At 40.3% G+C, this 17,432-nt stretch overlaps 1 protein-coding gene across 13 annotated transcripts in view; it reads left to right on the top strand.

Annotated features, from left to right (window-relative positions):
- The window catches only part of ppfia1 (PTPRF interacting protein alpha 1), a gene marked incomplete at its 3' end in the record, with an annotated part of 64,262 nt that overhangs the window by 26,710 nt on the left and 20,120 nt on the right, over positions 1 to 17,432 (top strand). For 7 of the 13 annotated variants that reach the window (XM_034200684.1, XM_034200685.1, XM_034200681.1 and 4 more), the window contains 9 exon segments: positions 3,004 to 3,138; positions 9,722 to 9,805; positions 11,197 to 11,328; positions 11,445 to 11,507; positions 11,847 to 11,926; positions 13,031 to 13,181; positions 14,514 to 14,519; positions 16,000 to 16,223; positions 16,768 to 16,999. In XM_034200684.1, coding sequence (XP_034056575.1) covers positions 3,004 to 3,138; positions 9,722 to 9,805; positions 11,197 to 11,328; positions 11,445 to 11,507; positions 11,847 to 11,926; positions 13,031 to 13,181; positions 14,514 to 14,519; positions 16,000 to 16,223; positions 16,768 to 16,999 — 1,107 coding nt within the window. 13 annotated transcript variants of the gene reach the window in all.

The following is a 17,432-nucleotide window of genomic DNA, read 5'->3' as shown; positions in this document are numbered from 1 at the left end:
TCATTGAAATGTCCGCGAGGTGCACAATACGGCACAACACGGCACAACACGGCACAACGCGGCAAAACACGGCAAAACACGGCATAACACCGGCGCTAATAGTTTACGAGCGTGCTCTCCCCCCGTCGTCGTCAGCTCGTTGTTACAGACCCGACGGGTATTAATGGATTAGGACGGAAATGTTACGATCCTGTCCGTCAAAATGACGGGCAACAAAAAAGTCTAACGCAACCTCTGGTGACAACAGATGAAAACATTAAAGCAGCTGCATCACATGGGATCAGATCTACTAGGTCTGTGCAGGATTCTTTTCTTTACGTTTGAGTTATTCACCTTTTTTGTCCTAACATGTACTTGGAAAGCGTATAAATAAAACAAAAGACACATGCCTTTTATCAAATTCAGTTGGTTACACAGCATTTTAACTTAAAAGCTAAGAGGTATATAAATAAGTTTGATTAAGGTGGATAAACAAAAAACGTCTGTGCAATCAACCACATTTTTATTTCAATTACAATTTTGACGTTATTATAAAACGCTTTTGTTTTCTCTTGTGTTATAAATCAAGCGCATCCCTTTTTTCAGGTTCCCATGCTACTGTAAAAATGCACCAGATCGAAGTATAGGCTACAAAATCCTCATTAAATTATATATATAATATGTTATAATACAATGTTACAATTAAAGCAGTGTTTTTTTTATTTTAATAAAGTTTAATCCATAATGAGATTGATTCTAAACCACAAGATGTTTCATGAGTAAAACATAATTATGGTTAATAGTCAGTGTCTCAATGTTGACCCAAAATAAATAATAATGTGCCATAATCTGCACACATCAACACATTGTAATCTGATGCTGACTCTAGTGTCAGAGTTGGCCTGCAGCTCTCCGGTCAGTTTTCTGCTAATGACTTCCTGCTGCTGTTTTCACACAGTGACGGCGCAGCAGGCATTGAATGGGACGCCTCAAACACCCTGACTGTTTCTTTAGATGAACTCACTGAGATGGAGACGTCTCTCTCCTCCTTTCTTCTGCGCTTCGTCCGTCTTTGTGTCGCTATGAATGCTCTCCTCCACACTTCCTGCCCACCCATCCCCCTTTGTCTCCCTCTCTCTAAAGTCCTCTCCACTCTCTCCACCTTAAAGGTCCCCTATCATACTGTTTTCCATCAATATTATAATTACAGGTCTCAGATATATCCAGAACCTGTCTCTGATTGGCTGAAACACCAAACAGATCATTGCAGCATTACCCATAATCCCCTCTGTTTCAGCCCTGTTTCCAAAGTGCTGATTCTCTGTCTGTTACTTTAGATGAAAATAAGGAGCCCCTCCCCACGCCCCTCTGAGAGAGATTTGGTTACAAAGAACTCAATGGTGCTCTAGGAGGAGGTTCAGGTTAAAAAGGGGGGGGGGGGGGTTACCTTGGTTGCTGATTGGCTAATGGTTACTCAAGACAACACATCATTATGACATCATAAAGTGGCCGAAATCTGATCAGCTCATTTTCAGACAGGTTTTTATAGAAATGGATCAAAAAGAGAGAGAATCTTTGTTCCTGAAACTTTCAGAGTCTCTTTACACAGAGGGGACACATGTTGATGTAGAAGAGACATGAAGAAGAGGGGACACATGTTGATGTAGAAGAGACATGAAGAAGAGGGGACACATGTTGATGTAGAAGAGACATGAAGAAGAGGGGACACATGTTGATGTAGAAGAGACATGAAGAAGAGGGGACACATGTTGATGTAGAAGAGGACATGAAGAAGAGGGGACACATGTTGATGTAGAAGAGACATGAAGAAGAGGGGACACATGTTGATGTAGAAGAGGGGACACATGTTGATGTAGAAGAGACATGGAGAAGAGGGGACACATGTTGATGTAGAAGAGACATGAAGAAGAGGGGACACATGTTGATGTAGAAGAGACATGAAGAGAGGGGACACATGTTGATGTAGAATAGAAATGAAGAAGAGGGGACACATGTTGATGTAGAAGAGACATGAAGAAGAGGGGACACATGTTGATGTAGAAGAGACATGAAGAAGAGGGGACACATGTTGATGTAGAAGAGACATGAAGAAGAGGGGACACATGTTGATGTAGAAGAGACATGAAGAAGAGGGGACACATGTTGATGTAGAAGAGACATGAAGAAGAGGGGACACATGTTGATGTAGAAGAGACATGAAGAAGAGGGGACACATGTGGATGTAGAAGAGACATGAAGAAGAGGGGACACGTGTTGATGTAGAAGAGACATGAAGAAGAGGGGGACACATGTTGATGTAGAAGAGACATGAAGAAGAGGGGACACATGTTGATGTAGAAGAGACATGAAGAAGAGGGGACACATGTTGATGTAGAAGAGGACATGAAGAAGAGGGACACGTGTTGATGTAGAAGAGACATGAAGAAGAGGGGACACGTGTTGATGTAGAAGAGACATGAAGAAGAGGGGACACGTGTTGATGTAGAAGAGACATGAAGAAGAGGGGACACATGTTGATGTAGAAGAGACATGAAGAAGAGGGGACACATGTTGATGTAGAAGAGACATGAAGAAGAGGGGACACATGTTGATGTGGAAGAGACATGAAGAAGAGGGGACACATGTGGATGTAGAAGAGACATGAAGAAGAGGGGACACATGTGGATGTAGAAGAGACATGAAGAAGAGGGGACACATGTTGATGTAGAAGAGACATGAAGAAGAGGGGACACATGTTGATGTAGAAGAGACATGAAGAAGAGGGGACACATGTTGATGTAGAAGAGACATGAAGAAGAGGGGACACATGTTGATGTAGAAGAGACATGAAGAAGAGGGGACACATGTTGATGTAGAAGAGACATGAAGAAGAGGGGACACATGTTGATGTAGAAGAGACATAATAATAGGTGACCTTTGAAGCAAACCCTGAGGATGAAGCACAGAGTCTTCTCCGTGTTTGCTAATAATGACTATGTTAGTTTGTTTGTCTGATTGTTGCAGACGGAGGACAGGAACCGGCAGCTGCAGGAGAAGCTGGAGCTGGCGGAGCAGAAGCTTCAGCAGACGCTCCGTAAAGCTGAGACTCTGCCGGAGGTGGAGGCCGAGCTGGCTCAGAGGGTGGCTGCTCTCACCAAGGTAACCCCACCCGTCTGCTCCCAAAGGCACCTCTGCACCTGCCTTCTGACTGTGATCATGAAATACATCAAACATATAAAATCTGACATTAAATGATCTTGCATTTTCATTTATTCTACTACTTCAATTCAATATTAATACAGACAAGGTACCAGAAAACACAATTAGTAGAAGCGGGGGAAAGCAGCGCTCCCGAGAGGCATTATATCTCAACGTTTTGGTCAGAGACTCAAATATTATTGCATTTTGACTGCAAACTTTATAGGAGAATCGTTTCAGCACTTACTGAAAGAATAACACCACTCCGATGATTCCTTAATATTACCTACAAAATAAATATAAAAACAGAAACGTTTATCTGTATACAACACGCGTAAAATATGCATTTACGTATGCCCCCATGAACGTCTATCTATACACATTAGGGCTGCTCGATTATGGCAAAAATCATAATCTCGATTATTTGGCTCAATAATTGTAATTGCGATTATTCATTGACTTTGAAAACATCAATTTATTGGAGAACATTTTTCTGAACAGTATGTTTTGAACAGTTGATTACCCTGAACTTTAAGTTTAACTCAACTGAAAAACCAATAAAAAATGTTTTTAATAATAAAAAAATAATCGTTATATTTCGTTGTTTTCATAATCGTTGCAAGCCATAATCGTAATTGCGATTAAAATACGATTATTGTATATACATTGTGCGATTAATTGAGCAGCCCTAATACACATATATACACGTATATTACATATATTATGTAAATGTCCCCTCTGTGTCTGACACACACATGCATACACACACTTCAGGTAGGGTTTCAACAAGGTTATTTCCAGTGCTGAAATAATAGTATAATTCTGAAAAATGAAAATAAACACTTAGCAGAGGTTTAAGAAAATCCTAAAGCATGTTTTTGCATCTCTTTAACCATCCTCTTCCCAAAAGTAAGATCACTTTTAAGCCAAGGGTGGAGATATTCAAATAATGGGTGCTTTATTCGGCATGTGACATTTAGAGTGGAGCCAAATCTGAATGGCTGTTGAATCCCATGTTTTTTGTATATACCTATACAGGCACAAAAAAACGTACTGGGTTGTTTTATGTCACAGTCAGGCATTTCAGAAACAAAACATGTGGATAATAAGCACTACAAAATGTATCAAGATGTCTTCCTGTTAAAAGTTTAGACAAACTCCAACGCTTTGATTCAATCTACCTTTGTCTCTTTGGGGAAAATGTGTATTAATATACCGTTACTTCCATCATGACCTCATCACACAGTGTGTACGTTGCAGCGGCCGCTCCTCCCTGCGGAAGCTGCCGAGGAAGCCATTGTTTGTGTTTCTCCAAATATCCACAGGGACCTATTTTTAGAGATTTGGCTCATGTTTGTATCCATTTATAGTTTGGGTCTTTGTCCTGCACGCTGCTGCGGAACGTCCACGAGCGGCTCAGCACCTTATTTGTGTTGGAACTGGCTCACAGTGGCTCTCTGAAAACTAGGCGAACAATCTTTCTCATGTTAATCTCATCAGGAAGCAGGCGCCTCTTTTCACATCAATAATGTAATCTGTTTACATTCTTCTCCGTCTACAGTCTTGCTTTTATGTTACTTGTATAGCTGGGATTTGTAGTGTTTAGAAATAGAGGGCCGCAGCGACGCGTCCTAAAACCCGGAAGTAAGTTAGCATTTGACCACTTCCGGTTCCTTCGACAAAAACCAATGCAATGTCTCCACAGGGTTTAGGAAAAGAGCTGAAATCAGGTCTGTGGTTGAGACACATTGAAGAGACGGATCACGTTTTGTTCTACGACATTAAATCCATCAGCAGTGACCCCGCTGGTGATTTCTGAAGAGTTGACGAGTCTGAAAAACGATGGTTGTTACCAAGTGGTTGAATAGGACTACAGAAGTCGTCCAGGCCGTCATTACGCCGAACACGTAAACACTCCGGAGTTTGTTTGCCCTGTTCAGCTTGAGAGCAAGGCCCTCGCCTCGAGGTAATTTATAAACACACACAAAGAAGAAAAAAATTAAAGAAATCTAGACCGCAAAAAAAATTAAACAAGCGAGTGCCTGTTTTTCCTGGCCACGGTCAGGGTCCTTGAACACAACACGAGCCTAACGTGTCATCACGTGGTATATGTCTCGTCTGACAGGGGTGCAGTTCTGCCGGAGAGCACCAGAACGCGGCTCCGGCACACAAATTGCAGTAACCATAAGGAGCCGTACACATGCCGCAGTTTTTGCGTGGCTGTGTCTTTAGCTGAAAGCCCAGTGGCGATCTGCTCATCTGTCATACAGTCAATAACTTTGTTATTAGCATCTGGTTAGCTAGCTATGCTAACGAATATAAGAAGCTTTTTCTCCAACCAGTGAGGTAAAGGCACATCTTTATATGATCATAATAGTTATCAAAAAACAAGAGAATAAAGTAAACAGGTATACAATACTATATGACAGTAAAAAAAGTTGTTATTAATAAACAAGAATACAGTTTGAAAGGAGAGTGATTTGTAAAATATCCATAAAGAAAAATAAATCTGCTTCCAGTTCTGTTTCATCTGGATGTTGAGAGATGTATCCATAGATCTATTAATGTTGCTCTCAAAATGCACCAGATTGATGCTTTTAACTTCAACATTTAAAAAAAATCTTCCCGGGGGAGCATGCCCCCCGGACCCCCCTGGAGGAGGTAAGGACCCCCCTAGGGAGATTAGGCCCCCCCCCCCACTTAAAACATGTTCGCATGGGTAGGAAACTAAATACACTTGCACACATCTTGTGTCCATATCTTTCTGTTTGGTGGTCATGCCACACCGTGCACGCATGCGCGAGTCATGGCAAGATATCTGGATTGAGAGGTTGCTTTTTCTTTGCACAGCATGAAAGAAAGGCCAAATGAATGGGCTGTGATTTTAGTATTTTTAAGCAGAGGTCAATCATTTGTACGGCCCTCGGAGGATGTTGAAAAAATTGAAATGGCCCTTGAGAGGAAAACGGTTCCCCACCCCTGCTTTAGAGTCTGTTTGTTTGAATATGGATGTTAAGTTGGCGACGTTGAAGCAGCGACCCTGCTGTAGTTCCTTTATAGCATAACATTAGCATTTTGCTTCTGGCGACTAGATTTATGATTAGAAAATTATAAAAGTAGGATAGACATGTGGAGATTATCCGGCTGAACAAAACGTGATCCGTCTCTTAAATGTGTTTCAATCACAGACCTGATTTCCAGCTATTTTCCAAAGCCCTATGGAGGAATTGCATTGCTTTTTGTGGAAGGAACCGGAAGGAGTTTGCTTCCGGGTTTCAGGACGCGTCACTGCGGCTCTCTATCGACCCTATGTTTAATACGCTCATAATGATTTTGTTTTCAGGGTAAGCAATTACATTTAAACATGAGATTTCGTAACAGCTTGCAGAGAATGAACTCCTGCAGCCACAAAAAATCCATATGCTTAAAAAAAACATTGAGTTATGTTCTGTTATATTCCCATAGGATCATTTAGTAATAGTTTATTTATTTAGCCTAATATCACACATCTGTCTCAGGGGGCTTTACACTTTGTACAGAATATTACACCCTTTGTCCCGACACCGTCGCATCGGACATGTTATTCTATCTTTATTGTACATTTTACTTGAATTTCTTATGTTTATTTATCTATTATTGCACATTCTTTCTTCCCATGTCATATAATATATCACATTTAAAACATGTCCTATATTTTGTTCATTCTAAAATGGAACAACGTAAACCAATTTCCCCTGAAATATGAAAGTATTTCTGATTCTGATTTCCTCCTCTGAGCTTAAGCCACAAAATCGTTTAAATAGAACATTGTGGAAGTCAGACGTGCTCAGAAATATAAAGGAACTCCTGGTGGGTTTAATATTGCATCCATTCAGCTCTGAAACATCCACATAAATCCTTCATTCTGTTATTTCTCCCTCAAAGTCGCTCAGTCTTTCTTCTGAAGTCTAATTTAAATTCCCTCATTGTCTTAACCCTGCTCTAACTCAACATATCCTCTGTTTGTCCACCTGTTCTGTCCTCAGGTCATGAAAGTCATTCAGTTTTTTGTCCATGTTCTCTCATTTCTATGTCTAATCGTGCACATTAAACCTGTTTTCTTCATGCTCTGCTCTTGTGTGCTCTTCATGCCGCCTCCTTGTCAAACCCTTAGTGTGTTCTGTGTGGCTTTAAAGGCGCTAAGACTAAGAAGAAGGTAGAGCAGCTTCACTCAGAGAATAAAGCTCCTGGATAGTGGGAACGTTTGGTTCCGATGCTGAACTAAACCAGGCCGTTAGATTAGCTGATCACATTACCAAAATAAATGTGTTTTCTACTAGTTAACCCTTCTGTCGTGTTCGGGTCAAATCTGACTTTCACCAATCATAAATATTGTGTTTTACATTTGATTGCTTCACGGCCTTATGATGTGCTCCTAAAATGGGAACATATACAATTGCTGATCTCAACTTTCATTGAATTGTGAGTGGTTTAGTCAACTTTGTAACACCTATTGTGTTCCCAGTCATACATAATGAATAGGTAACCCTAGATTATGTCCATCCATCAGATGGTACACACCCGCATCGGCAAAATGCTGATTTAAAATACATTGTCAGTGTCTATTCTTTGTATATTCACTGCAGCTTTTCATGTAAACCAGTTGTGTTAATGTAAGGACATTTAAAACAGAACGGGAGCACCAAAGTAAGGATGGAGAAACGAACACAACAGGAGGGTTAAAGAAAACAAAAACATATGATAAACATCTCTACCTTCAGTTTGTCTTTTACATGACAAGTGCCTGGTTAAGTGCAGCGTCAGATCACATCTTAAAGTCCTGTGGTGTCCTTCTCTGTGTTTGTGATCATGTGCTGGTGAGCTGTGTTAGCGCTTCATGCAGATCGCTTTCTAATAAAGTTCATTTCATTTACAAATAGATACAAAAAATACAGGTACAATCATGAGATATAATGGAGACATGAGACACCCTGAAGCATTCAGAAAAGGGTCCAAGACACCTAACAGAAAGCATTTAAATATATTTACTTAAACATAGAATTGGAGAGGGTTTGTGTACAAGCCACTTCAGTCCAAGCATTGGGAATATTTGAAGAGATGATATCAATAATTGCTGCTCACTAACAATACATTGTTAATAAAGTTGTTTTTAGCATCTATAGAATCAATGTTTAAATCCCCAAGAATAAAACAATTTGTAGTTTTTCTTTACGCAATATAAGAGTTCATCCAGTTCAATCCCCTTTTTTCCCAAATATGGAAAAATATTGTGGTTGTCCAACACAAACAGGAAGTGCCTGCTGATTTGCTTAAAAGACTTTAGGAGACCCTGCCCTTTAGAGCGGTGGGACAGTCCGTCTCAGAAACGTGTTTACCCGCCAACACACAGATCACATCTGCTGTTACACTCTCCATATGTTCCTCCACACGCCTCATTGCAGATCAAATATTGTAATTCATTCATTGTGGTTCCCACGGTTTGTTGGACTTACTTTCCTAGATTTTAAAACAGGCATAAATAGAAATGTGTTTTTGAAAAGGCTTTATATATTTCACTCAATAATAGACATTTCTTTCAGTGAGCTTCTGTAAAACCTTGTTGTTCTTAGTATTACAAAAAACAACCTTATTGTTAAAACAGTAATTGAGCTGTTTTTCCCCTCAAAATCAGCCATGTTGGGCCCTTGAATTTAAGGGAATTAAGCTTGAAAGTCCTTTTTAAAGAAGTCATTTTGGATGTTTAACGAACCTTGATTCACACAAACACCTGTACTCATCCGTAGGTCAGATTAATGGCTGTTGAATTTGTTTTAGTCCTTGCTTTGCTGTCCTCTCCTCATGCAGCCGGTGGGTTTCCTCTAGCTGTTGTTAGCGTCTGTAGCTTCTCAGGCTGTTGTTGGTGTTGGTGACCCCCCCCCCCCCCCCCCCCCTCCTCCTTCCGAAGGACCAAAAACCTCAAACACTTTTCTCAGCGAGGTCCTTCTCCAGGATGGATGACAAACCCCTCTAGGGGAAGATTACATCTAGCACCAGAGAAAGTGACTATGTTTACATGCACAACATATTCATTGGTTTTACCTCTAATCTGAAATAGACAATGTTCCTACTGAGCTCTTGACATGGCTAATAAAAAAACATACCATCAATGCCCCTTTTTATAAAGAGAAATGTTTAAGCTGCTGGCGGAGAGGTGCAAAAACAGCCTTCTTCATTCTTCAAAAATCTTCTTGAAAAGGTTGAGAAATCGATACAACACCCTGTTGATATTAAAGTATTGTATAATATCTAAAAGTAGTACGATATGTCTCTTCTCTGATCACTGGCAGTAATAATTAACTGCCATGTGTCCCAAATTGTAGTTAAAACTTCAATTAAGTTGCATATTCCAGATGGGCTATATACATATGTCATACTCAACTGTTTAGATGACCATTATCAAATATAATAGTGGATATTAACATGCATGTAAACCTAATCACTCATCGGCTCTTAGAGGATTGATTATATTAAGAAATATGTGTTTTTGTATTGTCTCCATCTTTAGGCAGAGGAACGCCACGGCAATGTGGAGGAGAGACTGAGGCAGCACGAGGCCCAGCTGGAGGAGAAGAACCAGGAGCTGCTCAGGGTGAGGAACTACTTTCACTATACACTCACAGTTTTAATTTATATAGAGGTGCAGTGATTTTGTATTTCTGTGTTGGGCTCTGAATGCAGCATTCCCCTCGACAAAAAGCCAATTGGATTTCTCCTTCTGATTTTGGATCATAGCAGAAAATAATCTTTGTGTCAAACAAACGTTTACGACTTACACGTTTTGTCCAGCAGGATGATCTCCACATATAAACATCACTTTCTGATTTTTGAAGTGTAAAGCTAATGTTGGGCTATAAAGGAACAACAGCACGGTCACATGACTTCACGTCACCACCGCTAAGCTAAAGGTGGCTAATGTTGGGTTATAAAGGAACAACAGTACGGTCACATGACTTCACGTCACCACCGCTAAGCTAAAGGTGGCTAATGTTGGGCTATAAAGGAACTACAGCACGGTCACATGACTTCACATCACCACCGCTAAGCTAAAGGCGGCTAATGTTGGGCTATAAAGGAACTACAGCACGGTCACATGACTTCACGTCACCACCGCTAAGCTAAAGGTGGCTAATGTTGGGTTATAAAGGAACAACAGTACGGTCACATGACTTCACGTCACCACCGCTAAGCTAAAGGTGGCTAATGTTGGGCTATAAAGGAACTACAGCACGGTCACATGACTTCACATCACCACCGCTAAGCTAAAGGCGGCTAATGTTGGGCTATAAAGGAACTACAGCACGGTCACATGACTTCATGTCACCACCGCTAAGCTAAAGGCGGCTAATGTTGGGCTATAAAGGAACTACAGCACGGTCACATGACTTCACGTCACCACCGCTAAGCTAAAGGTGGCTAATGTTGGGCTATAAAGGAACTACAGCACGGTCACATGACTTCACGTCACCACCGCTAAGCTAAAGGTGGCTAATGTTGGGCTATAAAGGAACAACAGCACGGTCACATGACTTCACGTCTCCACCGCTAAGCTAAAGGCGGCTAATGTTGGGCTATAAAGGAACTACAGCACGGTCACATGACTTCACGTCTCCACCGCTAAGCTAAAGGAGGCTAATGTTGGGCTATAAAGGAACTACAGCACGGTCACATGACTTCACGTCACCACCGCTAAGCTAAAGGCGGCTAATGTAGGGCGTGATGAAGTTTAGTCGTCTCATTCAGACACTTGTTAGCAACCAACGTTTTAGATTCCCCATTGGGTTATTTACAGACGTATTTTATGTCAGCGAATTAAAGTCTCTTCAGCTCGGTTCCTTATTTCAGACTAACAACCCAAAACATGTGACTTCCAGATGAGCGAGGACTAAAATGCTGACTTGTTTTAGGACTCATTCCTGTAACACGCGATGTAACAGTCAGATCGTGTGTACCGTTTTTACAAAGCTGTCTTTTTGTGTGCAGGCACGGCAGCGAGAGAAGATGAACGAGGAGCACAACAAGCGTCTGTCTGAGACGGTGGATAAGCTCCTATCAGAGTCCAACGAGAGGCTGCAGCTGCACCTCAAAGAGAGGATGTCTGCGCTGGAGGACAAGGTGACCGGAACATACATGTGATCTGAGAGGAGGACACTGCAGTCTTTGACATAATGAACATGTTTTTAAAGTCAGTGTTTATTTTTCAGTGAGTCAACTCTACTTTATGCTTTCAGAATGCCCTGATCAGAGAGCTGGAGCACACCAAGAAGCTGATCGAGGAGTCTCACCACGACAAGGTGAGGAGTCCTTTAAAGTTTCTGCTGTCTCTGTGTTCTCAGATCTTTAGGTAAATGTACTTAAACAACACTGAAAATACTGTGCTACAACAAGAAGTCCCACGTTGGAAATGTATCTTAACTAAAAGTAGGGACTATAAGCAAAATGTGGTAAAAGTAAAAAATGTATAGATGCCATAAGATCTCTCAATTGGCTAGTTTCTAAGCTACTAGCCTGCTGTTGAGTAAACAAATGATTTAAACTTAAACGCAACATCTGATTAAATGTATTTAAGTTGCATTTCGCCAATGCTTTCGTCTCCACCCATTGATCCCTCCATCTGTGAATCGGTCCTACAGGAGCAGCTCCTGATCCAGATAGAGACGATGCGGGCGGAGAGTGAGCAGGGGAGGAGCCGGAGCAACTCCTTACTGCACGGGTGAGACACCGTCACAACGCACACTCCTTCCCCCCCCCCCCTCTGGGTCCAATAAAGTATTCCTGATCTGTGTTGCACATATGGACCACTCACATCTAGTGTAGCCTTTTGCATTGATTACAGTCAAAGGTCTGAAACCACCAGACTCAGGGACAGGTTCATCCCACCGGACATAAGACTGTTAAACACCTGAATTGTTACAAAGAACATCCATAACATTCACCTGTTTGCAACTTACACATTATTTATCTAATATATCATATTCCAATCACTTATATATAGACTCTTATTGCACTATTTCTATCCTATTTCATTGTATTTACTTGCACTATTTTATCTGTTTTATTGTGTTGCTCCGTTGGAGGAGCCTGGGACCTAAGATTTTCATTGATATATCTACACTGTAGCTATGTACACAACAAACACCTTGGAAAAACCTGGTTTTAAACCTGTAACCTCTCAGTCTTTCTCACATTCCAGTTTTTGTATGTGTTTTTTTTCAGACAGCTCACATCTAGTGTAGCCTTTAGCATTGATTACAGTTAAAAGGAAGTTTTCTTAAAATAGTTCTCTATCTGTAATTTGTGTTTTACTTCCACGACATCAAGTCAAATTCCTCGTACACGGCAACCTACCTGGTAATAAACCCGTTTCTGATTCTGAAGTGTTGCGGCAGCCTCTTGGCAAAGAAGAAGGATTAGATCTAAACCCTAACCCCTCAGTCTTTCTGACATTTCAGGTTTATTTATTTTTTGTAATATATTTTTTATTGACATTTGGCAGCAAACAATTACAGTGTTTTTTTCAACACATAGTAATTGTACATCTTAAGTTCGTCGGTCCGAAATGCCTTTTTCTTTTTTTACACAAAGATAAAATAAAAACGAGTACGAACATTAGTGATCAGGACTTCACAGTAAAATCATACGTTTGTAAAAATTAAATCTGGCCTATGAGGTTTTACGAAATCAGTCCACTTTCTCCATCGTGATACAAATAGTTCCAGTTTGTGATTGACAGATGATGTTATCCTCTCCATTTTGTAAATGTCCATTGTAATATCGACGTTTCAGGTTTTTTAATATGTGTTTTTTCTTCTCCCAGACGCTCTCAGATGGGCAGCACTCCAGACTTCAGGTACCCGGTGTCGGCCTCCTCGATGATGGACAGTAACTCGGATCATTACGGCAGCGCTCTGGTGCTGCGGCGGCCGCAGAAGGGACGCATGGCAGCGATGAGGGACGAGCCGTCAAAGGTCAGCTAAACATCAACTGCTGCTGGATGTTTGTCAATGAAAACGACACTTAGGAACGATCCGATACGATAACACTTTAATGGTCAGATCGAGTCTTGACTTGCATCACAGCAGCTCCATGGCACATACGATAGGATTCAAGCTAAATGGATCTCGAGCTTTATATATTTCCTCTATTGATGTTTAAGGGATACACCATGCCATGGGCAGAAGGAGCAGATGTGTCTTTATCATTTAGGCTAACACTTGATGGAGCATCTTGTAAAAAGAGAAAGTAGGAGAAACAGAATTATTTTTTTATTATTAGTCAATTTATTGAACATGTCAGAAACAAAAACATACAACAATAATATATATATATATATATATATTCTCTTTTTTCCTTTTTTTCTCACTCAAATTAATAATTATAACAAAGTACAAGAAAAACCAATAATAAATCTCAAATAGTCTCATGTTCAACAATCACATGACCATGGTTGGTACTTTAAAACAAATAAGAGACAATGTAATTATTTTGTATTCACATGCAGTTTAAAAGGACAAGAAAAGTAATACGGCAGAATAAAGACATGAGAAACCCTGATACACAATTAAACAGGGGCTGACGAGCTGAAGTGAACATGTTTGTTGTATAGGATTGAAGCCAAGCTTTATATGACACATATATTTCCTTGATGTTTAAGGGATAGGACATGCAGTGGACAGAATGAACATATTCCTCCATATAATTCATGCTTACACGTAGACGATTGATGTAGCATCTTGTAAAAAGAGAAACAGAAATCACGGGACTTATTCTAGATGATTTGCATTTCCTATTTAAAAAAAATAAAACTATTACATAACGTTTTATTCACATGCAGTTTAAAAGTACAAGAAAGATCACAAGGCAAGGTTACGAGTTGTGAAAGGAGACACCCAGGTAAACAATGTGAAGCTTGAAAAAAGGGGCTGACGAGCTAAAGAGACGATGTTTGAAATATATCTTACAAGCTAAAAATCATCTAACCGAATACCTTAAAAATAATAACTATGACCCTGACTATTAAACGGTCCCAACATATTTATTTCATCAGTCAAAACATATAGATATAATATATAAAGTATGTGATATAAACACAGATATATGACGAAGGGAGAATAATGACCCAAATGCAGACCAAATGTTTTGGAATTGAAGATTATTTGAGTTGTTTACGTGTTGTCGTCTCAATGTGTTGTTTGCATCGTGCCGCCTCTCCCCCCCCTCTACCTGTTTAATGTTTGAGCTCTTTTTGATGATTTTCTTCTTCTCCATTTCTCTCTGTTTGCTTCCTCTCTGGACTTCAGCGACATGTAAGTGAACGAGGAGGAGGAGAAACATGATTTTGTCTGTGATGCATTAATGAAAAACTCTCCAGTTGCCTCTAAACCTCTCATTCAAGATTCAAAGGTTTTATTGCCGTATGCTCAAAGCTACAGTGTAGACATGGCAATGAAAATCTTCTGACCTGAGCTCCTCCAACAACGCAACATATAAAATAAATAGTGGTTATTTCCTTAACGATTAATCAATTATTCAGATAATTGTCTGTATTTTTGTCTGTCGATCCCAGTTTCTCAAATTCTCTCAAAATGTGGATTTCTCAAACTAAAATCCAAAGATATTCACTGTGATATGATATAAAGCCCAGTGAACAGCAATTATTTTGATTTTAGAGACTTAAAATAGCAGTTTCCTTAACGATTAATCAATTATCAAGATATTTGTCGGTATTTTTTTGACTACCATCGATCCCAGTCTCTCGAAATGTGGATTTTAAAAACAGAAATCTATGAATTTCTTCCGACCTGAGCTCCTCCAACAATGCAACATACAATACAAAAATAAAAAGTAGTGCAAAAAGTCTATAAACATGTAAATAGAATATGAAATGTACGAGAACAGAATATGACATTAAATAATGTAAATTAAGACAAAATTAAACATCTCCCTCCTGATTCAAGATTCAAGGCTTTTATTTTCATTTGTGGTTATGACAATGAAAACCTTTGGTCACAGGCTCCTCCAACGGTGCAACACAATCAAACAGATAAAATAGTGCAAGTAAATCAATTACAATATATAGAAATAGTGCAGCATAGATGAGAGTAACACCTATGTCACTTCCGGGCGAAAATTACGCTGTCATTTGAATGGCGGTCGATACAAATTCTGAAGTTTTTGCCAATCCGATCAGAAATGTAAGAAAAACGTAGATTTGTGGATCTTCAAAGAGCCCGATTACGATGGCCAGTCAGGCTAACAAGGAAATCGACGATCGGGCTCGATATATGGTTAAATAAAAATCAGTAGACAAGGCTGTAATTTCGCCAGCTGTTACTCTCATGAGCGAGGCGGAAAATAATAGTTTTAACATGCCAAAAAGCTGCTGTCGTTTATTGCACCTCAAACATTACAACAAATACAGAGTTACGTGTTACTGGACTTCCTCTAAGAAGAAAGGACAGTATCAGAAGATCTGTGGCTTCAGGCTTGATCGCCGTTCAAATGACAGCGTTGGTTTCCCCCAAAAGTGGGCGGCGCCATCATTTTCGCCCTGAAGTGACGCATGTGTTACTCATCTATAGTCTATATACAGTAATTTAAATATTGATATATACAAACAGATGTTATGGATGTTCTTTCAAAAGTTCAGGTCAGGTCAGTTCAGTCTTATGGCCGGTGGGATGAAACTGTCCTGCCTGCTTTCACTGTCTTTTAAACCTTTTTCTGCCTTCAATATCATTTAATCTTCGTGTCTCTCCCTCCATCTTCTCCGTGTCGTTGCCCCAGGTGCAGACGTTGAACGAGCAGGAGTGGGAGCGCATGCAGCAAGCTAACGTCTTGGCTAACGTGGCGCAGGCGTTCGAAAGCGACATGGACGCGTCGGACCTGGAGGAGGACAGAGAGACGATGTTCAGCTCCGTGGACATGCTGTCCCCCGGGGGCCAAGCCGACGCTCAGACCCTCGCCCTCATGCTGCAGGAACAGCTGGACGCCATCAACAACGAGATCAGGTACAGGCACAGGGGGAAGTTACTAAGTACATTGAGTATTTCCATTCTTTTGTACTTTATACTTCTGTTTTACTAAATCTAAAAGGGAAATATTGTAGTTTTTCTCCAGTAAATTAGAGTTACTAGTTACTTTTGACATGCAAACGACCTGCGAGCATGCACATGACAATTCATTAGCTACACATCCACAAAGTACTATTTCTTATGTGCAATGGTTTGAAGTCAGATCTTTTTATTTGATCATCTAAAGTGGATTTGTGCACCTTGCTGCAATACTCATCAATCACCATTAGATTAGATAACTCACAACTATACAACTAGATTTACGTATCCCCAAGTATTATTAATTATTTTGTAACCGCAGTTTAATAACAAAATAAAATGTTAATAAACACTAAATATACAGTCTAAGGATATTTCTAAAGAGTATCTATAGAAATAGATACTCTTTAGAAATATAATACAGAATGCTCAATGTACAGAATAATACAGAATCTGGATTGAATAGTTATAATAATATAACTTCTCCATCTGATCCCTGCAGGATGATCCAGGAGGAGAAGGAGAACACGGCGATCCGGGCGGAGGAGATCGAGTGTCGTGTCGGCAGCGGGGAGAGTCTCGGAGGTCGTTTCCGCTCCATGAGCTCCATCCCCCCCTCTCTGTGTGCCGGGTCCTCGCTGGGCGGCTCCCCCCCGGGCTCCGGCAGCTCCACCCCCCGCAGAGTCCCCCGCAGCCCCAACAGAGAGCTGGACCGCATGGGGGTCATGACCTTGGTAAAACTCTCCTCACTCTCACGTGTTTTTAATCTACCAGCATCGAACAACTGCACCTAATACGATACGATAACACTTCAATGGTCAGATCAAGTCTGAAATTCAGCTCCATGTAAATAATAACACATTAAGTCCCGTTTTTAAGATCGCTTGTTCAGTTCTGCCTCTGAAACGCTGGTGGTTACATTAGGCTGAATTGCAGGGTTCGTACACATTTGCAAAATGCGTGATTTTAATCGTTATGTTGTCAAGGTTAGGAATGGCCTTGTGTTTTTATTATGCCTTTTATTTAATCCTTTACGTAAAACATGTTAGACATATCTTGAATTGTAATATAATCCTTTATATATGTTACTTTTTAAATGTTGAAAATGCTTGTTTTTAGATTTTATTTTTGCAGCGTTTAAAAACAACTAAGTATAACAATTATGAC

Source organism: Gymnodraco acuticeps, unplaced genomic scaffold (genome assembly GCF_902827175.1).
Source record: "Gymnodraco acuticeps unplaced genomic scaffold, fGymAcu1.1, whole genome shotgun sequence".
In the NCBI taxonomy this organism is placed as follows: Eukaryota; Metazoa; Chordata; class Actinopteri; order Perciformes; family Bathydraconidae; genus Gymnodraco; species Gymnodraco acuticeps.
Note: the sequence above shows the minus strand (reverse complement) of the source record. Positions and strands in the feature narration are given on the sequence as shown.